The sequence below is a fragment of the Lithobates pipiens genome, unplaced genomic scaffold (assembly GCF_037356315.1).
Source record: "Lithobates pipiens isolate NorthernLeopardFrog02 unplaced genomic scaffold, aLitPip1_a1.2 Scaffold_16, whole genome shotgun sequence".
Taxonomy (NCBI): Eukaryota; Metazoa; Chordata; class Amphibia; order Anura; family Ranidae; genus Lithobates; species Lithobates pipiens.
This window is the reverse complement of record NW_027507748.1, coordinates 535,786,228-535,811,589: the sequence shown is the minus strand read 5'-3', so window position 1 is coordinate 535,811,589 and position 25,362 is coordinate 535,786,228. Positions and strand designations below refer to the sequence as shown.

The 25,362-nt window shown below is 43.7% G+C and overlaps 1 protein-coding gene across 1 annotated transcript in view; it reads left to right on the top strand.

The window, feature by feature from the left end:
- LCP1 (lymphocyte cytosolic protein 1) overlaps nucleotides 1-25,362 on the top strand; it is a 94,592-nt gene that overhangs the window by 7,155 nt on the left and 62,075 nt on the right. The window contains exons 2-4 of the mRNA XM_077483240.1: nucleotides 12,228-12,312; nucleotides 13,963-14,126; nucleotides 18,882-19,011. Coding sequence (XP_077339366.1) covers nucleotides 12,249-12,312; nucleotides 13,963-14,126; nucleotides 18,882-19,011 — 358 coding nt within the window. The 5' untranslated portion in view covers nucleotides 12,228-12,248. The remainder of the gene's footprint in view (nucleotides 1-12,227; nucleotides 12,313-13,962; nucleotides 14,127-18,881; nucleotides 19,012-25,362) is intronic.

Sequence of the window (25,362 nt, the reverse complement as noted above, 5' to 3'; positions counted from 1 at the left end):
TCATTGAAAAATTCTCAATATGCCACACAGGAGAGAGATGGGGGGAACCTTCCAACATGAGCTCTGGCAGACCATTCTGTTCATGACCTGCGACCTGCTGAGAGTGGGGCTCTAGCTTGTAGTGGTTGTAAACCTCAGGCTTGAAATATGAACAAAGCATATCCCATATCCTATTTCTTTCTTGTCTCAATTAAGAACACTAAGTGTAATTTCTGTCTGATGCCTCACTGACAAATTTTCCTGACACCTAGAGAAAAATGGTGACGGGGAGGGAGCTCCATAAATTGACAGCCTTAGCTCTGTCCCTGTGTGCTGTGTGAAGGGGGTGTGCCCCTTCCCTCCAATCAGCTCTCAGAGCTCCCCTCACTGATGTAACTTCAGCTTTTGCTCATGCTTTTAAGAGCTGATAGATCCTGTGTATATTTTGCACTTTGAATGGATGTAGGGGACAGACAGCTGTAGATATACAGGTACAATTTATGTTGGAGGATTTTTTTAATCTTTGTGTATCACCTGATGCCTGTCACTTTGCTGGGTATACAGCATGTAAGGGTTTACAACCACTTTAAAGAATAAGGGGAAGCTGTGCTCACTTCAGTGGCCCAAATAATGTTCAAGTGGAACTTTATAAACTTAATAAAAAATAATGTTCTTTAGCAAGGAACATAAATTCCATATTATTAATTATGCTACCAAAATTTGTCCTTTTTCTTCTTGCTGAAGGCTGCCATTTTGCTGAAGCCAAGAGCCCCTAAACAGCACTAAATCATAAAGTGGAACTAAACCCATTGATTTAACATTTTTAATAAAACAGTTACATTCCTGGAATGGCGGGATGGCTAACTGTCACATTTGCTTGTAATCTCAACCAAACTGTCAAACCATCAAATGGCTGGTGTCATAACTGATCACATGTGCAGTACCATGGCAGTTGCAAACAGAAGCAGCTTCCTTGGCTGTAAAAGATAGGAAGGTTTAATTCCACTTTAAGGCTGTCAGTAGATTGGCCTCTACAAACTCGGCAGTGCCTAAAAACATCTAAAAATGGAGAGCAACTGAGCATGTGCAGAGCAGGGCGAGACAGTGTATTGTTGGATTTTAACCAGTATAGGCACTTATTCTTTACATAGCTATACCTGCAAAAGGGGCCAGCCTGAGGTGATCTAGCAGGACTTAATTTTCTGACTAAAGTTCCACTTTAAGGTAATCAACAGCTGCATATCTGTGCTAATAAATGTGTCTTTTAAACTATTGTGGATTATGGTTGTTGATTGAATGTGAAGCACAATTTGTCAATCACATTTCCTATCTGGTACTGCAAGAATGAGAAATGCAATCTGCTTGGTCCCTATACGCAACACCTAGATGTTGCTTTTCCTTGCTTGTAAATCCACTATACGTAAACTTTATAGCCGAACTCCAGGGAGTTGTAAAATACACAGTTTAGAGCAGCTCCGTGTTTCTGTATATCAATAAAAGCATTTTTAGGGGCAAACGATATGCCAGAGCAGTTTTACCCTGTAAGAAACAAAAACTATTGTTCTCAATAGGAAAAGCAGAACTGTAAAGGAGAAGTAAAAACAGTTTAAGCAAGGGAAAGACCAGAAGAGAAGCAAGACTGAGAAGTTAGACAGGAAATGATGTGTCATATGTAAGTTTAGATCATTGACTTTATTTTTCTTATCCACAATGGTACCATTCTAGAAACAATGATTAGATATGCAAATACTTTGCCGCCATATGTGATAATCATCTGTGCTGATCACTTTTTTTCAGCACATGATTTGGGTAGAGAGTTATTTTTTGCAAATTTTTGTATTTTGCATTTTATTAGAATAAAATATAAATGATATCATATGGCCATTTGAAGCCTTATAGTTTTCTTTTCATCAGAATATTATTATGTCGTTAGGATTAGGGGCTATATACATCTCCAGGATATTAGGTGAAAAGTTTAGGCTTTAAAGTGAACCATAGAATAGTTAAATTATGGTGGGGAATTGGAGAAATCACCCACATCCCTAATAAAGCATAAAGATAGCAAAACAAGAACCCTATGGTGGGACTTTAAAATTCGATGACTCCAAAAATTGCATATGCAAACAATAGATGTATAAAATGCATATAAGTTTAATAAAACAGATTACTAAAAAGATGGAAAAATTAAGAGTTTATATCACAGATTTACGGGTAAAATATAGTGTAACCACATGAGATCATAAAAAAACACTTTGTTTACCACACTCTTGTGCAAATGTACATAAAGAAACTCTACGCGTTTCAAGATTATGCATCATTCCTCTTCATCAGGAGAAAGTGGTATAAGGGTTTTTGATATCTACAATTCAAAAAATACAATTGCTTTGGAGGCGCTTTGGCAGCACTGCCCATTTATTTCAATGGGCAGGGTGTTTTGGGAGCGGTGTATACACCTCTCAAAAAACTGCAACAAAGATGCTGTTTGCAGGACTTTTCAGAATGTCCCACAAGCGCACCGCCCCAGTGTGAAAAGTTACACTGAAATGAATGGGAGGTGGTTTTCAAGCATTAGTTAGAGGCTATTTCTAGCGCTAAAACGTCAGAAAACCGCCTCAGTGTGAAAGCAGCCTAAGACCCCTTTCAAACCAGGGCGTTTTGCAGGCGCTATAGCGTTAGAAATAGCGCCTGCAATCCGCCCTAAAGAAGCTGCACCATTGTGTGTAGTGTGAAAGCCCCGAGGGCTTTCACACTACAGCGGTGCGCTGGCAGGACGTCAGAAAAAAGTCCTGCCAGCAGCTTCTTTGGAGCGGTGAAGGAGCGGTGTGTTTACTGCTCCTCCACCACTGCTCCCCATTGAAATCAATGGGGCAGCGCTGTAATACCGCCGGCAAAACGCCGCTATTGCGGCGTATTGCCGGCAGTTTTAACCCTTTCGCGGCCGCTAGCGGGGGTAAAAGCGCCCCGCTAGCGGCCGAAATGCACTGCAAATCCGCCGCAAATCCAGCGGTAAAACGCCAATAAAAATAGCGGCGTTTTACCGAAGATGCAATGGGCGGCGTGGTGTGAAAGGGGTCTAAGAGATAAACACCACATGATTTTTTGTCATAAAATCATTCATGCAGTATTTTTGTCAAAAGTGCTGTAATCAATTCATTAACCACTTTCAGACCGGACCATTTTGCTGGTAAATGACCAGAGGTCTTTTTACACTTTGGCACTGCGCTGCTTTAACTGGTAATTGCGCGGTCATGCAATGTTGTACCCAAACAAAATTTGCGTCCTTTTCTTCCCACAAATAGAGCTTTCTTTTGATGGTATTTGATTGCCTCTGCGATTTTTATTTTTTGCGATATAAACGTAAAAAGACCGCAAATTTTGAAAAAAAATGATATTTTCTACTTTTTGTTATTAGAAAAATCCAATAAACTCAATTTTAGTCATACATTTAGGCCAAAATGTATTCAGCCACATGTCTTTGGTAAAAAAAAAGTCAATAATTGTATATTTATTGGTTTGCGCAAAAGTTGTCACATCTACAAACTAAGGTACGTTTTCTGCAATTTACGCAGCTTTTAGTTTACGACTGCCTATCTCATTTCTTGAGGTGCTAAAATGGCAGGGCAGTACAAAACCCCCCCAAATGACCCCATTTTGGAAAGTAGACCCCCTAAGGAAATTGATAAGAGGCATGTTGAGCCCATTGAATATTTTATTTTTTTGCCTCAAGCGATTGAATAATGACAAAAAAAAAAATTTTTTTTTTTTTACACAAAGTTGTCACTAAATGATATATTGCTCACACATGCTATGGGCGTATGTGAAATAACACCCCAAAATAAATTCTGCTGCTTCTCCTGAGTACGGGGATACCACATATGTGGGACTTTTTGGGAGCCTAGCCGCGTACGGGGCCCCGAAAACCAAGCACCGCCTTCAGGCTTTCTAAGGGCGTAAATTTTTGAGTTCACTTCTCACTACCTATTACAGTTTTGAAGGCCATAAAATGCCAAGATGGCACAAAACCCCCACAAATGACCCCATTTTAGAAAGTAGACACCCCAAGCTATTTGCTGAGAGGCATGTTGAGTTCATGGAATATTTTATATTTTGCCACAAGTTGCGGGAAAATTACAAACTTTTTTTTTTTTTTTTCACAAAGTTGTCACTAAATGATATATTGCTCATGCATGCCATGGGCATATGTGAAATGACACCCCAAAATAAATTCTGCTGCTTCTCCTGAGTACGGGGATACCACATATGTGGGACTTTTTGGGAGCCTAGCCGCGTACGGGGCCCCGAAAACCAAGCACCGCCTTCAGGCTTTCTAAGGGCGTACATTTTTGAGTTCACTTCTCACTACCTATTACAGTTTTGAAGGCCATAAAATGCCAAGATGGCACAAAACCCCCACAAATGACCCCATTTTAGAAAGTAGACACCCCAAGCTATTTGCTGAGAGGCATGTTGAGTCCATGGAATATTTTATATTTTGCCACAAGTTGCGGGAAAATTACAAACTTTTTTTTTTTTTTTTTTTTTTCACAAAGTTGTCACTAAATGATATATTGCTCACGCATGCCATGGGCATATGTGAAATGACACCCCAAAATAAATTCTGCTGCTTCTCCTGAGTACGGGGATACCACATATGTGGGACTTTTTGGGAGCCTAGCCGCGTACGGGGCCCCGAAAACCAAGCACCGCCTTCAGGCTTTCTAAGGGCGTTACAGTTTTGAAGGCCATAAAATGCCAAGATGGCACAAACCCCCCCCAAATGACCCCATTTTGGAAAGTAGACACCCCTAAATTTAGGGGTACACTAGTGAGACTAGGTAATAAATGGCGGGTGCCCTGAAACTATAAAAAAATAACTAACCAACCAGCGTCACCTGTAACAGTTATATGGTGATCACTGGTGAAAGGGTTAACTAGGGGGCAATCAGGGGGCTTTATGCGGTAGTATATGGGGGTCCCTGGCGCTATAAAAAGCTGCGGCGAACCTAAATACCTACCTGCCTAACTAGCGTCACCTGTGACACTAATACAGCGATCAGAAAAACGATCGCTTATTAGGCTGGGTTCACACTGGAGCGATGCGGGAACGCCACGAATGCGCGGCGGGTTCCCGCATCGCATGCCTCCCGGCGGCAGTTCACACTGCCCTATGCGAACTGCTGGGAGTGTCAGTGAAATGTTACTGACACCCCCAGATCAGTTCGCATATCGCAGTGCGATCTGCAAACTCGGATCGCATGGTGTGAACACCCATGCGATCCGATTCTGCTGCGGGCCAAAAAAAGGGTCCCGTGCGAATTTGCGGCGGGTGCGGCGGGTGTGGCGGGTGCGGCGGGTGCGGCGAATGGCTGAACTCGAATCGCACAGAGATCGGATGTGATTTGCACTGCAGTGCGGTGCGAATCACATCCGTTCTCATAAACCGCTGCAATGTGAACCCAGCCTTAGTGACACTGGCGACGGGGGGTGATCACGGGGTTAAACCTTTATTGGGGGGGTTAGGGGGGTACCTTAGAACTAAAGGGGGCTAACCCTAACTGCCCTAACAGTTATTAGTCACAAATGACACCCGCCGGGTGATCAGGGGGTTAAACCTTTATTAGGTAATAAATGGCGGGTGCCCTGAAACTATAAAAAATAACTAACCAACCAGCGTCACCTGTAACAGTTATATGGTGATCACTGGTGAAAGGGTTAACTAGGGGGCAATCAGGGGGCTTTATGCGGTAGTATATGGGGGTCCCTGGCGCTATAAAAAGCTGCGGCGAACCTAAATACCTACCTGCCTAACTAGCGTCACCTGCGACACTAATACGGCGATCAGAAAAATGATCGCTTATTAGGCTGGGTTCACACTGGAGCGATGCGGAAACGCCGCAAATCCGCGGCGGGTTCCCGCATCGCATGCCTCCCGGCGGCAGTTCACACTGCCCTATGCGAACTGCTGGGAGTGTCAGTGAAATGTTACTGACACCCCCAGATCAGTTCGCATATCGCAGTGCGATCTGCAAACTCGGATCGCATGGTGTGAACACCCATGCGATCCGATTCTGCTGCGGGCCAAAAAAAGGGTCCCGTGCGAATTTGCGGTGGGTGCGGCGGGTGTGGCGGGTGCGGCGGGTGCGGCGAATGGCTGAACTCGAATCGCACAGAGATCGGATGTGATTTGCACTGCAGTGCGGTGCGAATCACATTCGTTCTCATAAACCGCTGCAATGTGAACCCAGCCTTAGTGACACTGGCGATGGGGGGTGATCACGGGGTTAAACCTTTATTGGGGGGGTTAGGGGGGTACATTAGAACTAAAGGGGGCTAACTCTAACTGCCCTAACAGTTATTACAGTCACAAATGACACCAATGCAAAAAAAAAAAAAAAAAAAATGACATTGGTGTCACTGTGACTGGGGGGCAGGGGTAATTGGGGGGGTGATCGGGGGGTAAAGGGGGGGTGTGAGTGTGCCTGGCATGTTCTACTGTGTGTGTAGAGTGTTGGTGCAACTCACCGATCCGCTCTCCTCCGTGTCGGAACGAAAAATACCGACACGGAGGAGAGAATACATCACTTCCTCTCATGTGTTTACATTACAGGAGAGGAAGTGATGTCACGGGGGATTCCTATTCGTCGGGAGCGATCGCGAGGGGGTGGCCATGAATGAATGGCCGCCCCCTCGTCCCGGATCGCTCCCGGACGAAAACCGACCGCCGCAGGCACCGGGCGGGGGCCCGATCGGGCCCCCGACCCGCGGGAGGCAAGGGACGTACATGTACGCCAATATGCCTGCCCGTGCCATGCTGTCGACGTACATCGTCGTGCGGCGGTCGGCAACTGGTTAAAAAACATGTTATTGTTATATAATAATATTTGGTGATATTTAGCATTTAAATTTAGTTTTTTTTGTTTTCTTATTGTATTTTGCATTGTATTGTATTTCACAGGCTAACACTACATCAGAGGAAGATTTGTTCTGCAAATAAAGGCACACTGAAATATTTTTCCTGTGACTTCCTTTAGTGTCCTTTCACACTAGACGGATCCGTTTGACGGACTCCATTTGGATCTCCTCTATGGGGAAATCAGATGAAAGCAGACAGGCGGTCCATTTTCATCCAATCCCATTAGATCTGATCCGACAGACAGATGGGAAATAGGGCCACCATTCATCTGGATTTGGTGGACAGGATCGGATCAGAAAGCAGCGGACATGTCACCACTGACAACCGTTGCCCCATAGGGGTGAATGGAAAGTCCAATCAGGTCCACGTGAAAAACTGACAGGCTGACCTGATCAGAAAGCCTGTGTGAAAGGGGCCTGACAGAACCATCTTCTTGTACTGAAATGTTACATTTATTTAAATTCCTGTGCATATGGCAGAACATTACCACAATGAAACTTTGTATACTTTTATAGTGGTTGTAAATCTGTGAAATGGAAAATAAAAAAAGTATGTATTTCTATACTGTAAACTTGCCTCAATCCAGAGCACTGAGTGGGATTTATGTCTACTGTCTTCTTCCTCAGCTATTTGCATGAGTCACTTCTGACATTTTATGTTGACTCCAAGCAATCATAGTTGATGAGGGAGGCAGGCTCCAGCACGCAGCTTGTGATTAACAGACTCGGCTGTTCATGTTTCCCTATAAGGTTGTGTGTGTGTGTTTGTGTGGTGGTGATGGTGGTGGTGGGGGGTTTGGGTGTTCATTCCCTCTATTCAGAACTCAGATTACACTCAGCTGTGCAGTATTTGACATCAGATCCTGCCCCCATGCCTCCGGAAGTTCAAAAATGCTGTGTAAAATATACACTTTAAATGGCACTCGAGAACAGAGAGCTGCAGATAAACAGGTACAACATAGTGAATAAACGCCCTTTAGAGAGCTGACCAAGCAGCTGGAAGAAGTTTTTTTATTCAATTAGCACTCCCACATTTGAGATGTGACACAATGTAGATGGCAATGCATGCACTGGACGCTGCATGACCTGGAACAGGAAGCCTTGTCTCTTTAGCTAAGGGACAAGCTACCTGTTGCAAACCATAAACATGGGAGAATCAGTGCTAATGAATTTATTCTGATGGCGGGGAAGTGTCTGGGCATCAAAAGCAGACCCAGCTTAGTAATCAGCTCATCTCTCTGTCACTCTGCTTTCTCTTCCTATCAGCAAGATTCTTGTCAGCACATGAGATGAATGGCTTCTAGCACTGCTTCCTCCTATTACATTCCAGCAGTGCTCATTTTGACATCAAATTTCTAATTAGTTTTAAGTGTAGTCTTTTTAATAAAATGCCATTTTAGTTTTAGTCGTATTCTAGCCATCTAAATTGTTTTAGTTTTAGTCGTATTTTAGTAGACTAAAATCTCCAGTACATTTTAGTCGAATGGGTCTAGTTACATTTTCTAAGGCATTAAGAGTAAAAAGTCTAATAACTTATTATTATTTATGGTAATAAAGGAGAAGTCCAGCCTGAGCTTCCCTCTCTGCTGATGTCACTGATATCAGTCCAGGCACCGCTTCATCCCGACAATGGGAGTCTGGATCCACCAGGTGCCTGGACTGATGCCTGTCTCAGACTCTCAGTGAGCCACCCTCCACAGCTCAGCGCTCCAGTGAGCGTTGAGGAGCAGAGTGGAGAGATGCTGATTGACAGTCACCAGCTCTCTGCTCATGGGAACTGAGAAAACGGAGTCATCGGCGATGTTCCATTACTCGGTTCTCAGTGCAGAGCCCCCCAGGGGACAGATGCAGCATCGGACTGATACTGCATCCATCTAAGTAAGTATATTGGAGGAAAAACCCCAACTCCATATTTCTCTTTTAAGGTTTGAACATGCACTACAGACACATCTTTAGTGGTTGCGATATATAACATCTTTATAAATAAAACCAAGTTTCATAAACAAACAAAAATATTGTTTTTTGACAAGCTGAAGTACAACTTGAAAATATAAAAAAAAAACACAAAACTGTAAACTCTATTAATTATAATGTCATTGCACATATTACCCGAATATATTAACAACATTAAATATTAAGAAAAAAAATAAGAAAAGCCTTTTTCTTATTTTTGTTCTTTCTTTTAGCAGCTTAGTAGATACCCCCTACATATTCCTACAGTGCCTTGAAAAAGTATTCATAACCCTTGAAATTTTCCAAATTTTCCCATGTTACAACCAAAATGTAAATGTATTTTATTGGAAATTTATGTGATAGACCAACACAAAGTGGCACATAATTGTGAAGTGGAAGTAAAACGATAAATGGTTTTTAATTTTTTTTTTGAAATAAATATGTAAAAAGTGTGGCATGCATTGTTATTCTGCCCCCCTGAGTCAATACTTTATAAAACCACCTTTTGCTGCAATTACAGCTGCAAGTCTTTTTGGGTATGTCTCTACCAGCTTTGCACATCTAGAGAGTGAAATTTTGCCCATTCTCCTTTGAAAAATAGCTCAAGTTTGTCAGATTGGATGTAGAACATCTGTGAACAGCAATTTTCAAGTCTTGCCACAGATTCTCAATTGGATTTAGGGCTGGACTTTGACTGGACCATTCTAACACATGAATATGCTTTGCTCTAAACCATTCCGTTGTAGCTTTGGCTGTATGTTTAGGGTCATTGTCCTGCTAGAAGGTGAACCTCCACCCCACTCTTAAGTAATTTCCAGACTCTTCTAAGATTGCCTTGTATTTGGCTCCATCCATCTTCTCATCAACTCTGACCAGCTTCCCTATCCCTGCTGAAGAAAAGCATCCCCACAACATGATGCTGCCACCACCATGTTTCATGATGGGGACGGTGTGTTCAGGGTGATGTGCAGTGTTAGTTTTCTGCCACACAGAATTTTTCTTTTAGGCCAAAAGGTCAATTTTCGTCTCAATTAACCAGAGCACCTTCTTCCACATGTTTGCTGTGTCCCCCACATGGCTTCTCTTAAACTGAATTATAGCTTTCTTTCAACAATGGCTTTCTTATTACCACTCTTCCATAAAGGCCAGATTTGTGGAGTGCACGACTAATAGTTGTCCTGTGGACAGATTCTCCCACCAGAGCTGTGGATCTCTGCAGCTCATCCAGAGTTACAATGGGCTTCTTGGCTGATTCTCTGATGAATGCTGCCCTTGCCTGTCTTTTCAGTTTAGGTGGACGGCCATGTCTTGGTTGGTTTGCAGTTGTGCCATACCCTTTCCATTTTCTGATGATGAATTGAACAGTGCTCCATGAAATTTTCAAGGCTTGGGATATTTTTTTATAACCTGACCCTGTTTTAAACTTCTCCAAAACGTAATCAATGACCTGGCTGGTGTGTTCCTTGGCCTTTATGATGCTGTTTTGTTCACTCAGGTTCTCTAACAAACCCATGAGGTCTTCACAGAACACCTGTATTTATATTGAGATAAAATTATACACAGGTGGACTCTATTTACTAATTAGGTGACTTTTGAAGGCAATTGGTTCCACTAGATTTTAGTTAGGGGTATCGAGTAAAGGGGGCTGAATACAAATGCACACCAAACCTTTCAGATATTTATCGAAAACCATTTATCATTTCCACTTCAAAATTATGTGCCACTTTGTGCTGGTCTATCACATAACATCCCAATAAAATACATTTACATTTTTGGTTGTTACCTGACGAAATGTGCAAAATTTCAAGGGGTATGAATATTTTTTCAAGGCACTGTATGTGGTTGTGCAGTGTTCATTTTGATGCCAAGATTCATTTTAGTTTTAGTCATATTTCAGTATTTTGACTAAAATGCCATTTTAGTTGTAGCACTGACCCCCGAAGGAGTGGCTGATTTAATTGGGCTTACCGTTATCTTCTTGACCTCGTGTGTGTCTAGGGGTTTCCCAAGGTAGATGACCCAAGAATTGTAGAGACTGACGCCAGATCCACCAGATCCAGGGGTGCACGAATGCCGAAACCGATACCAAAAATGAAAAATACACTAAGCCGAAAAACTAAACCGATACCGAAAATGACCAATACCGAAAATGACTGTTTTAAAAAAATATTTTTTATACAGGAGATGGTCACAGATTGCAGACATGGTACAGGAGGTGGTCAGAGACTGCTGACATGGTACAGTAGATGGTCAGAGACTGCAGACATACTACAGGAGGTGGCCAGAGACTGCAGACATACTACAGGAGGTGGTCAGAGACTGCAGACATACTACAGGAGGGGGTCAGAGACTGCAGACATGATACAGGAGATGGTCAGAGACTGCAGACATGGTACAGGAGATCGGTTTAGCGAGCGGGCTCACTGTTTCTAACAGCATGTCAAACAAGACCTGCACTCTTAACCCCCATGGTGCTGCACACTATTAATGCTCCTCCAACTGATCACACCGACAAGCTACTCCTTAATGCTGTGTGCGGCTGACAGCTTTCCTCCATAGAGAGCACTGTTCTTGGCTTGCCTCATCGAGGAGGGAGGGAGGAGAGGAGATGAGACGAGACGAGAGGACTGAACTGGGGCTGGACGGAGATGGGGACACTCCAGAATGACACCCCTGTACTGGGCAGCACCAGGGGCCGTTATCGCCGTGATTTCCTTTTCAGAATTTTGCAGAAAAGGACATTTTTGGCCTATATGTTTCAGCAGCCAAAATTTTGTCGCATCCCTAGTATTTATTGTTATGTGGTGGATCCTCATGCAGTCACATATTTTTTTTTTCATAAAGCCCCTTTCCCACGATCGGCCCGCAAAGATGTGCCTGTCAATTTCTCAGATGGATCTGAGTGGGCCATCCATTGACTCCTATGGGCAGGCGGATGTCAGAGGAGATGTATCTGCTGACACCCGTCTGCCATCTGATCTGACAAAATCCGCTCAAAACAGATGGGTGGTGATATGTTAGCCATCCGTCCATGAAAATGGACATGCGATCATCCAATCTTCCCATAGAGAACAGCAGGGCTCTGACAGGTCCATCTCTGCACAGTGAGCAGCGACGGATCTGTCATCCGCCTGCTCAGCGGAGATCAATGGAGTGACCCCCCCGCTGAGCTAGCGGAGTTCGCTGAACGGATCTGCCCCGTGTGAAAGGGACCTAAGTTTTTGAGTGTAATTGCAACTTTGCAAGTATAATTATACAACAAATTCTGTTCATCTTTAATGATATGCAAAATTTCTAGAAGTTGAGATGAATTGTTTTGAATGATCTTAAACATTTTTGTAGCACATCATGAAAGTCTCAATGTCATGTTTTTTTTTACATAGAGCTGAACAGAACAGTGCAACATGGCATCTCGGCCTATTACAGAAGAAGAAATGGAGGAGCTGAGAGAGGCATTCAGCAAAGTTGGTAAGCTATTTTAATTTCATTGACTGACCTTAGCTAACAGTAGAACAGAGTTCTTAAAAGCAAAGAAAGAAAAATCTCTCCATCAATATACAAAGTTTTTTACAAATGTTATTGCAGACCTTTATGTGGCTTTTTCTCCATAGATACAGAGCTTGGCCATACCAGTAGAATTTCCCAATCAATCGCAGTCATGGTCAGTCCGTTGCTGATTGTTCACATAACAGTAACAGAATTCCTTACAAACTGTTTTGAAAAAAAGTCCTTTACACTCTACAACTTGATTGTACAAAAATATACAAACAACCGTGTAATCTAAGGGCCTGTACATTTGGATACAAGTACATTTGTCCTCATAATAGAAAGTTTTGGAAAATTTAAGGAAGATTTGTACAATCAGATTGAAAGTGTATGGTTCCTCTTATATACATTCTGAGAGATTAAGATCAAACAAGTGGAAAGTATAGCTGGAGGTTTGACAAATATCTCCAAAAAGACAAGAAAAAAGGAAGGACTGAGGAAGGCTTAAATATCCTACATTCCTATTTTATCCATGATATTTCAGGACCCTTTTTTCTTTTCTCCTTATCCAAAAAATGCAGGATTACATGATTATGCTTCACAACCTCACAATGTTAACCACTTCAGCCTCAGAAGATTTGGCCTCTTAATGACCAGGCCATTTTTTGCCATATGACACTGTGCATTTTAACTGACAATTGCACGGTCGTGCGACGTTGTACAAAAACAAAATTGACATCCTTTTTATCCCACAAATAGAGCTTTCTTTTGGTGGTATTTGATCACCTTTGCGATTTTTATTTTTTGCGCTATAAACAAAAAAGGAATGACAATTTTGAAAAATATAAATATATAAATATAATAAATATCCCCCAAATTTTTTTAAAGAACAAATTTCTTCCTTAGTTTAGGCCGATATGTATTCTACATATTTTTGGTAAAAAATAAAAAATAAAATCGCAATAAGTGTATATTGATTGGTTTGCGCAAAATTTATAGTGTCTACAAAATAGGGGATAGATTAATGGCATTTTTTTTTTTACTAGTATCGCAGTGATCTGTGATTTTTATCTGGACTGCGACATTGCGGTGGACAGATCAGACACTTTTGACACTTTTTTGGGACCAATAACATTTGATCACAGTTAAAAATAACCACTGATTACTGTATAAATGTCACTGGCAGGCAAGGGGTTAACACTAGGGGCCGATCAAGGGGTTAACTGTGTATGCCCTAGGTGTGTTCTAACTGAGGGGATTGGACTTACTGGGAGAGAAAACAGATTAGTAGGAACACACGATCTGTCTCCTCTCCCCTGACAGAACCAGGATTTGTGTGTTTACACACACAGATCCCAGTTCTTGCTCTGTCACGAGCGATCGCGGGTGCATGGCGGTCATCGCAGCAGGGGAGCCATCCTGCTGCAGTATAACTGCGGTGGCTGGTCGGGAAGCTGTTAATGAACAATATGTGAAAATCATTGCTAATATAATTATTTTTTTATTTATTTTTTTATTTAATTTTAATTTTATTCAATTCTTAAATACACAAAGGCTTTGTGTTGAGTCCCTGATGGTTCTACATGAATGTACTGATTTTTTTTTTTTAAGTCTGCTTTGTTTCTCTTTTAGATACTGATGGAAATGGATTCATAAGTCCAAATGAGTTAAATGACTTGTTCAAAGCTGCTAATTTGCCTCTACCTGGATATAAACTGCGAGAAATCACCCAAAGTCTCATGGAGACTGGAGATCAGAACAAAGATGGAAAGATCAGCTTTGATGAGTTTATTTCAGTAAGTTCATACAGAACACAGTGGCAATATAAACTTCATAATAATTTTAACTGTATTTTCACTTTTGCATCCACATTTGGATAACCTCCTATTATTCTATATTTGTTACATGTACCTATTAACATAGCACAACTAAAACATTTCTGGTTACCTTTTTAAAGTGGTGTTCCAGACGATTTTTTTTTTTAAAGGTCAGCAGCTTCAAACACTGTAGCTGCTAACTTTTAATAAGGACACTTATGTGTCCAGGGAGCCCGCGATGTCAGCTCCCCGAGGCCATCCATCGGATCGGGTGTAGGCGCTACCATTCCAACTAAGGGGCTTCACTGCCAGTTTCCGACTGCACATGTGTGAGTCCTGCGGCCCTTTGTGAATGGTCAGCTTCTTTTCTGAGACACACACATTTTCCAGAAGACAATGGGGGGGGGGGGGGCTCGCCGCAGAAGAGGAAGTAACTTCCTTAGCTGTGGCTCGGCTGGATCGGAAGTACTCTTAGTACTTCCAAAAAAGGTAAGTTAAAAATATATATATTTTTTTAAATATCTAAAAACGAGGGGTGGAGAGGTGGTGCTTTTTATTTGCCTAAAAATCCTTAATATTCTCTGTGCTTTGTAATGTTTAGGAGGGGGTTGTAGAGTGTTGATTAACATAATTAACCCAGTCTGTACCGTGTTCACAGTTCTTCAATATCAGTTTTGAGCTAGATTTTAACACTGTAGGGTTGATTTACTGAAATTGGAGATTTTTAACATGATCTGCACTTTTCAAAGGGTGTAGAAAGGGGAAAACAGCAGATATACAAGTACAACTTATGTAGGGGGATTTGTTTAATCTCTGTATATCATCTGAGGTTGTTCTAGGTATATGCAAGTGTATACAACCACTTTAACCGCCTGCCGACCAAGGTTGCTTGGCTGCGCAAATCGCTGTAAGGTGATTAGTGTCCTAGCTTCTGTGGGCACATGCGTGTCACCAGAGGCGCTCTATCGTGCCTCTTGGCCAGTGGGGGAGCCATTCAGTGGGTCCAGCGGACGTGATCGTTCCCGGCAGACAGGGGATTACACTGAGATCCTGTCTTTCTGCTATGCATTTCTGTGTTATCCCATGCAGCCCATCCCCCATGCAGATAGTAAACATACCCAGGGAACACAGTTAACCCTTTGATCGCCTCTAATGTTAACCCTTTCCCTCCCAGTGTCTTTAGTACAATGTCAGTGCATATTTTTAGCACTGATCACTGTAATAATATCATTGGTTCCAAAAAACGTGTCAACAATGTCAGTTAGGTGCTCGATCTGTCTGCTGCAATGTCGCAGTCCTGCTAAAAATCGCTGATCACCAATATTACCAGTAAAAAAAAAAATGGCATAAATTTATCACATAGTTTGTAGTCACGATAACTGTTGCTCAAACTAATCAATATACGCTTATTGTTTTTTTTTTTTTTTTACCAAAAATATGTAGCAGAGTACATATTGGCCTAAATTAATGAAGAAATTAGATTTTTTGACATTTTTTTATTGGATGTGTCTTATAGCAAATAATAAAAAACTTTATGGTCTTTTTTTTGTTTATAGAGCAAAAAATAAACACCGCAGGGGGGATCAAATACCACCAAAAGAAAAGGACATCAATTTTATTTGGGTAAAGCGGTGCACGACCATGCAATTGTCAAAGTAACGCAGTGCCGTATCACAAAAAATGGCCTGGTCATTAAGGGGTTAAAACCTTCCAGTGTTGAAGTGGTTAATTGAGCAAGCTGAAGTTAGACGCTGATTGGCTACCTTGCACAGCTGCACCAGATTTTTTACTCTCCAGTTTTAGCAAATCAACCCCCATAGGCCCCTTTCACACTGACGTCCCGTTCAGGCCCGCCTGTCAGTTTTTCAGGCGGACCTGAACGGGGGCTCCATAGAGCTCTATGGAGCGTCGGATGTCAGCGGTGACATGTCCGCTGGCATCCGACCCGCTCCAATCCGAAAAAGTGTAACGGAGGAAAAAGCTATTTTTCCATCCGTCTGCGGATCGGATCGGGTGACGACGGGCACTGCGGTCCGTCGTCATCCGATCTCCCATAGGGGAGAGCGGCGCTGTGACAGGTCCGTCCCTGCGCAGTGTGCAGAGACGGACCTGTCATCTCCCTGCTCAGGGGGGATCGATGGGGTGATCCCCACTGAGCAAACGGATATCCACGGGGCGGATCAGAACTGATCCGCCCCGTGTGAAAGGACCCTTAGGCCGCGTACACACGGGCGGACTGTTCGCCCAACCTTGTCCGCTGAACAGTGTTTGGGCGGACAGTCCGCTCGTGTGTGGGCTTTCAGCGGACAGTTTCAGCGGACAGTTGGACGGACAAAGTCTTTCGGAAATTCCGAAAAACTGTCCGCTGAAACTGTGTTTGAGCGAACAGTCCGCCCGTGTGTGGGCTTGTCCGCTGTACTTTCGAAATGAGCGGACTGTTCCCGCTCGGAAAGTCCGCCCATTTCGAGCGCGTGTACAGGTAGGCGGGGCCCGCGAAGGAGACGTCGCGGGCTCCGCCGCCTGGAATGGGCTTAAAGGGGAACCCCAACGCCGAAAAAAATCGGCGTGGGGGTTCCCCCAAAGTCCACACCAGACCCTTGTCCGAGCACGCTACCCGGCCGGCCAGGAAAGGGGGGCGAGCGAGCGCGCCCCCCCTCCTGAGCCGTACCAGGCCGCGTGCCCTCAACATGGGGGGGTGCCTTGGGGAAGGGGGGGCCGCGCGGCCCCCCCACCCCAAAGCACCTTGTCCCCATGTTGATGAGGACAAGGGCCTCTTCCCGACAACCCTGGCCGTTGGTTGTCGGGGTCTGCGGGCGGGGGGCTTATCGGAATCCGGGAGCCCCCTTTAAGAAGGGGGCCCCCGGATACCGGCCCCCCACCCTATGTGAATGAGTATGGGGTACAATGTACCCCTACCCATTCACCTGTGAAATAAAGTACAAAAAAAAACACAACACAGGGAAAAAATATTTTATTGCACAGCTCCGGGGGTCTTCCGTCTTCGGGGGTCTTCTCGCCGGACTCCTCCGCTATCTGTGTGTAGCTCTTTTACTAGCGGAGGAGTCCGGCTTTCTTCCTCGCCGCCGCCGGCCTCTTCTCCCGACTTCGGGGGTCTTGTCCCCCTCTTCGGTTCTTCTGCCGGGCCACCGCGCCTTCTTGTAGCTCTTTTACAGGCGGTGGCCCGGTCTTCTGTCGCCGCTGTCGTCGTCGCCGCCGCCGCCGCCGCCTTCCGTTCTTGTTCTTCTTCTTCTTCTCCTGGAGATGTTGACTCGACGATCTCTCCGGCCGGAATGCCAGAGCCGCGCTGTGCGGTCACTTATATAGTGACAATGGGGCGGTGTCACATGGTATATGTCACATGGGTTGGTCACATGGTGACCCCGCCCCCTTACGATGTCATAGTCCCCATGTGACATCAACCCATGTGACCAACCCATGTGACATATACCATGTGACACCGCCCCATTGTCACTATATAAGTGACCGCACAGCGCGGCTCTGGCATTCCGGCCGGAGAGATCGTCGAGTCAACATCTCCAGGAGAAGAAGAAGAAGAACAAGAACGGAAGGCGGCGGCGGCGGCGGCGGCGGCGACGACGACAGCGGCGACAGAAGACCGGGCCACCGCCTGTAAAAGAGCTACAAGAAGGCGCGGTGGCCCGGCAGAAGAACCGAAGAGGGGGACAAGACCCCCGAAGTCGGGAGAAGAGGCCGGCGGCGGCGAGGAAGAAAGCCGGACTCCTCCGCTAGTAAAAGAGCTACACACAGATAGCGGAGGAGTCCGGCGAGAAGACCCCCGAAGACGGAAGACCCCCGGAGCTGTGCAATAAAATATTTTTTCCCTGTGTTGTGTTTTTTTTTGTACTTTATTTCACAGGTGAATGGGTAGGGGTACATTGTACCCCATACTCATTCACATAGGGTGGGGGGCCGGTATCCGGGGGCCCCCTTCTTAAAGGGGGCTCCCGGATTCCGATAAGCCCCCCGCCCGCAGACCCCGACAACCAACGGCCAGGGTTGTCGGGAAGAGGCCCTTGTCCTCATCAACATGGGGACAAGGTGCTTTGGGGTGGGGGGGCCGCGCGGCCCCCCCTTCCCCAAGGCACCCCCCCATGTTGAGGGCACGCGGCCTGGTACGGCTCAGGAGGGGGGGCGCGCTCGCTCGCCCCCCTTTCCTGGCCGGCCGGGTAGCGTGCTCGGACAAGGGTCTGGTGTGGACTTTGGGGGAACCCCCACGCCGATTTTTTTCGGCGTTGGGGTTCCCCTTTAAGCCCATTCCAGGCGGCGGAGCCCGCGACGTCTCCTTCGCGGGCCCCGCCTACCTGTACACGCTCTCGAAATGGGCGGATTTGCCTCCTCCTTACGTGGGCGAGTCCGTTCATTTCAAAAGTTGAGCGAACTGTTTGCCCAACCTTGTTCGTCAAACAGTCCGCTCGTGTGTGGGCAAGTCCGCTCATGCAAATTTTGAGCGGACTGTTTGCCGAAACTGTTTGACGAACAAGGTTGGGCAAACAGTCCGCGCGTGTGTACGCGGCCTTAGTGGTGTTTTCTCAAATTTGACTACAAACATGCAAATACCCTTTCTGTTCCTAATTATCATTATCTTGCAATCCTGAGCATATGCAAGTTACTGGAATGAAAATGTTGTTAATTTTAGGCACTATTTAAACATTTCATGAATTTACTGATGTTCAGTTTTATTCTTTTCTATTTTTTTTATATTTATCTTTTTAGGTTTTTCACAATCTTAAAAGTTCAGATGTTGCCAAAACATTCAGAAAAGCCATTAATAAGAAGGAAGGCATTTGTGCAATTGGTGGTACCTCTGAACAGTCCAGTGTAGGCACCCAGCATTCGTACTCAGGTAGGGGGACATGGCATTTAACACTATGGTTCTGAACTTTTATTGGCCTTTATGGATCTGTTCACGCCTTTCCATTTTCCTGCTACAAGTTTACCAGACGGGATCTTGCTGACTGAAACATATAAACTCTGTACAATCTATAATGACATTATTCTGGTCCCTGCAACCTAGAGACGACAGCCTTATTTATGCCTAGGACGTCATTTCATTGCAGAAAAATTTGATTTCAGATTGTTTAAATATGCTGTAGCTCAATGTGAGTAAGAAGAGGCTCACATTAATAAATTAGCTTTCTTCTTTCCATTCCAATTTTTCATGAATGAGGTATTTCTGGGTGTATATATTTTATATATATATATATATATATATATATATATATATATTTGAAAATATTTTAGAGCACACATCAGATATTTATTGTGAGGCATAATGATAAAGTGGCAACTGTGTCATTCACAGTTACATTCATCATATATGAAACATATTTAGGGAAAATGTCCACCCACAACAGTCACCAAATTAAGGAACATTAGCTGACATTCACAAAAATAATTGGGGAAGAGGTGATTACTATATTATTCTTCATCCTATTTTTATCTTACAAATGTGACATTCATTGTACTTTACCTAACTTTCAACAAACATATGTAACAGGTACCTCTCCAAGCTGATTGAATCCACAAAGGAGAGAGCTGCCAGCTAGGGATGAGCTTCGGCGCTTTCGCACACTCCACGTGCAGAGCCCGCCAGGAAGTCGACGCAGCGCTGCGCTAATCACAGGCAGTGAGACATTCTCCCGATCTCTGTAGTCGCACATCGGGAAATGTCTCACTGCTTGTGATCAGTGCTGCGCCGACTTCTTGGTAGGCTCTGAACATGGAGTGTGTGAACACACCGGAGCTCATCCTTACTGCCTGCCAGCAGCTGCATGGGCTTTTCACCCCCCTTCCTCTCCTCACACACAACACACAGGCTAGTCTGTTCCTCCCCTGTGTTCCTATTGGCAGGAGGAAGGAAAAAAATTGTAGGAGCAGTTACGGGAACCAATGAATGGGGCTTTAACAAAAGCAGCAGCTGAAAAGTAGTCTGGAATAGGAAGTCCCAGCACAATGCTCCTCACTTATTTTTAAAGGCACAGGACTACAAAACCTAGCCTGCATAGCATGAAAAGTAGAGGATTATTGGAAAGACTATAAAATGATCAGCAGACATGGCCCAAGGGCGGTTGCTTCCTGAATTCCATTTTTAGAACACCATCTTATTGCTGTGTGAGGGGATTGCAGCCTAACAAGGGGCACGCGGCCTGCAGCTTCAACCCAGAGGGTCAGGACACCATCTGCTTTCGGAAGGACACATTGAAGCGACTGTATGCCACAGAGTCAGCCGATTCACCAGGTCAGCAGACTGAACGCCATTGCAACACATCGTTTGATCGCTCTTCAGAGGATAGCTGAACATGTACAGGATTGGGGAGGGGGGCGCTTGCCCAGGAATCTCATTGCCTTTAAAAATTACACATTTGAACACTGTGCACAGACATGTGTTACCCGGATCGTGTAAAGGCGTGTTATATTACAAGACAGCTATCCTACCCTGTTCCTTATCACTCTGTTACATCAAAGGACCCGTGTTCTTAGAGCTCCAATGTTCAGGTGAAGATAGTGTGAGGCCTCACTTTTAAGACACTGTTATTTACTGCTCTTAAAAGGGACACACCACTGATACCTATAGTGTATTATTCCCAATAGACTTTGAGGTATTATAGGTTGGCCCGGGGGTTCCCCTTTAGTACAATGTCATTAATATCTACAATTATCCTTATCTGGCTTAAAGATTTGCTTATTATAATTTAATACTGTACTCACTGTTGTTACTTTTGTTGTTGCTAAATGCCATTTATTGTTTTAACAGATATTGTTTCAAGCAAGCCCTGGCTACTTGTACAGGACTTGGCTGACTAATAGCACTTTAAACCTTTCTCTGGTCCAAGGATAATTTCATGGTTCAGATGGTAGATGCACCAACTAGAAATAAAGCATTACTGGATCTACTGATTACCAACAATACAGACCTGATCACGGATGTGGAAATACAAGCAATTTAGGAAGCAGTGATCACAGGTCAATTGGCTTCAGTATAAACCACACAAATAGGAAACATAAAGGGACTACAAAGACACTGAATTTCAAAAGAGCCAACTTCCCTAAACTACGAACCTTGTTAGAAGGCATGAATTGGGATAAAATCTTAGGAACAAAGCACATGGAGGAGAGATGAGTTTGCTTTAAGAGCATATTAAATAAGGGCATTAGCCAATGCATCCCATTGGGTAATAAATTTAAAAGAGCGAACAAAAGTCCTGAATGGCTTAACTCCAATGTAAAAATGCATATAAAAGCAAAGGAGAATACCTTCAAAAAATACAAGGTTGAGGGTTCATCATCATCATTCAGACTTTATAAAGTATGCAACAAGAAATGTAAGGGTGCAATTAGGGAGGCTAAGGCAGAATACAAAAGACACATAGCGGAGGAGAGCAAAAAAAAAAACTAGAAATTCTTTAAGCATGTAAACAGTAAAAAAGGGAGGGCAGACCATATTGGCCCCATAAAGAATGAGAAAGGACATCTGGTTACAAAGGTTGGGGAGATGGCAAAGGTATTGAATTAATTTTTCTCCTCTGCCTTCACGATGGAATCGGGGGTGCTTCAGTAACCAAAACCGCAGTGTTTATCCTTATGACACATCACAGGAAGCACCTCCATGGTTAACAGAGGACAGAATTAAAATTAGACTTGGGAAACTTAACATTAATAAATTATCGGGACCAGCTGGCTTGCATCCGAAGGTACTTAAGGAACTCAATCATGTAATTGCCAGACCATTGTTCCTAATTTTTACAGTCTAATGACTGGAATGGTACAAGGTGATTGGAGAAAAGCCAATGTAGCACCAATATTTAAAAAGGGCCTAAAATACATCCCTGGGAATTACAGACCAGTTAGCCTAACATCAATAGTATGCAAGCTCTTGGAGGGGATGATAAGGGACTATATACAAGATTTTAGTAACAAGAATGGTATCATTAGCAGTAATCAGCATGGATTCATGAAGAATCATTCTTGCCAAACCAATCTTTTAACCTTCTATGAGGAGGTGAGTTGCTAGATAAAGGAAGGCCTGTAGATGTGGTGTATCTGGATTTTTCAAAAGCATTTGACACAGTTCCCCATAAATGTTTACTGTACAAAATAAGGTCCATTGGCATGGCTACAAGGGCGATTTCAGAGGGTGGTGATAAATAGGGAGTACTCGGAATGGTCAGAGGTGGGTAGTGGGGTCCCCCAGGCTTCTGTGCTGGGACCAATCCTATTTATTTTGTTCATAAATGAACTGGAGGATGGGGTAAACAGTTCAATCTCTGTATTTGCAGACGATACTAAGCTAAGCAGTGCAATAACTTCTCTGCAGGATGTGGAAATCTTGGAAAAAGATCTGAACCAATGAATGGGGGATGCAACTGCATGGCAAATGAGGTTTAATGTAAAATAATGCATTTGGGTGGCAAAAATATGAATGCCATCTATGCAATGGGGGAGAACCTCTGGGAGAGTCTAGGATGGAAAAGGACCTAGGGGTCCTAGTAGATGATAAGCTCAGCAATGGCATGTGATGCCAAGCTGCTGCTAACAAAGCAAACAGAATATTGGCTTGCATTAAAAAGGGGATCAACTCCAGAGATAAAATGATAATTCTCCCACTCTACAAGACTCTACAGGACCTAGAGCACCTATAGTATGCTGTCCAGTTCTGGGCACCAGTCCTCAGGAAGTATGTACTGGAAATGGAGCGAGTACAAAGAAGGGCAACTAATTTAATAAAGGGTCTGGAGGATATTAGTTATGAGGAAAGGTTGCGAGCACTAAACGTATTCTCTCTGGAGAAGAGACGCTTTTGAGGGGATATGATTTCAATTTATAAATCCATAGACTGAGTATAGCCTCGAATACAAAATATACGTAATACATATAACAGTACCATGGGGTGGATAATACACCCAGGGTGGATAACACACCCGTTTTTAAGAGGCACCAGCCTCTGAACAGCAACAGTGGTGGGTGTCTCTTTTGAGTGCCTCTATTTTTTGTATCTAGATATACATTACTTTACTTTATTTATTTTTTCACCACGATAGCTAGTGGGATTGTCATTCCTTATGCCGTTGGTGACACTGAAGTATGGTTGTTCCCATGCTTTGTTTATTACATTATTACCTTGATTATACGATGTTTGTAGTATTATTGTTTATATATTATTTTTGTATTTTGTGAATAGTGTTGCTGTAAAGGGGATCCGCTCCCCCCAGGGGGAAGCTTGGGTCTTTTCTTGGATCCTTTGTTGTGTTCTCCTGTCTGGCAGATGTGCGCTCGCCCTGGTGGGTCCCTTATTTTGGGTCCTTCTTGTGCTGGATGCGCCCGGACCTTTTGGTCCATGGGCCCCTCCGGCGCGCACATGCGCTGTGCGCACATCCATGCACAGTGCGTCCGCATCAGCGTGCGCGATGGTTGCATGGCCGTGCGAGTGCGCAGTGTGGGTGGGCGGACCCCCGTGACATCAGACGCCGCCGTTTAGCGGCGTACGCTGATGCCGGAAGGGTTGGGGGCTTAAATAGTGGTCTGTGTTAGACCACTGTTGAGCAGTTTTCAGGACTCCACATGCCGGGTTGCGCTGTTGGACATGTCTATACAGGTTAGAGTATTGCTGTTTTTGTACCCGATGACTAGGACCTCTAGTACCCTAGGTCTCCTGGTCTTATCTTACTTTATGCCTTTTTTCATATGTGCTTAAAGTGATTGCTCTGTGTGTACCCCCACAGATGGCGATCAATACCCAGGTCCATGTTTGTTTCCTGGCTAATGAATTACCATATTAATTATCATGATTACCTGGTGTGCTAACATGCAATACACCTGTGGTGTCCATCTACAACAGCAACCTGTGCATACATGCTTACCAGTTCCTCCCTTTGGGGAGTGTATTATATATATAGTAGGTGATACCTGCCCTGCACACTATACATTTGTATTCCTTGGCTACTATGGTGTTGCCCTGTTCGATCTCCCTCTATGAACATGGGTGGTGTGCACTGGATAATATAGCATAAACGGTATGTTTGGCTTTTATTTTCACACTTGTTTCACTTATATCCTTTTTACCCTATTTTTTGTGGTGGTTTGCCCTTTTCCACATTTCTTTTTCCTTTTCTTCCCAATTTGGTCACATTTCTTTGGTAATTTTTTGCTTATGTAGGACACCTTAGGATGCACAATTAAGCACTTCCTTTTTATAGGCTCTTTTTACAGCCCCTATACACAGTCTATTTTCCATCCCTTTTCACCTATATATCGCTCTTTAGGTGTGTATAGGTTAATGTCTCATCTCACTTTAACTCTCATATCATATATATCTGTTTAAATTTGAAGAGTCCTTTACAACCCCCCGCATCTGCCGTGGGAGGAAACCGATGGGTCCTGTGATCTACTGCTTCCTCCTTTGTGGGTGAGCTGATCCCCTCGCTATTTAAATTACTGTAACTCTTCTGTTATGTCATTATATGATTCGCTGCTATTTGATTATTTGCAAATATTTTTATTTACTCTGTAGACTATCCTCCTGAAGAAGTGGTTCGCCACGAAACCGGTAGAGGAAACGTTTCTGTACCCCTCTTCAATAGAAACCTTACGGGCTTACCCGTCGGTAGTTTATTAAATTGTGGTGTATATGATTTTAGCAATATGAAAGTTTTGATGGATTTCATTTTTTTGTCCTTATTAAATTACTTGTAATTTTTTTTATAACAAAGTCTTTTATGATTTATTTAGTACCGCAATAGTCCCCTCAACAAACATTTTTGGGTGTGGATATCAAGGGAGCAGCCTCAGCAACTGCCCCAATATCCTTAGAATTCCCAATTCTTCAATTTATAAATACCGTACTGGTGACCCCACAATAGAGATGAAACTTTTTTGCGAAAGGGAGTTTAACAAGACATGTGGCCACTCATTAAAATGAGAAGAAAAGAGGTTTAACCTTAAACTGCGTAGAGGGTTCTTTACTGTAAGAGCGGCAAGGATGTGGAATTCCCTTCCCCAGGCAGTGGTCTTAGCGGGGAGCATGAATGGTTTCAAAAAACTATTAGATAAGCACCCGAATGACCGCAACATACAGGAATATACAATGTAATACTGACATATAATCACACACATAGGTAGGACTTGATGAACTTGTGTCTTTTTTTCAACCTCACTATGTAAATATATTGTTCTTCATCCTGCTTTTAACTACAAATGT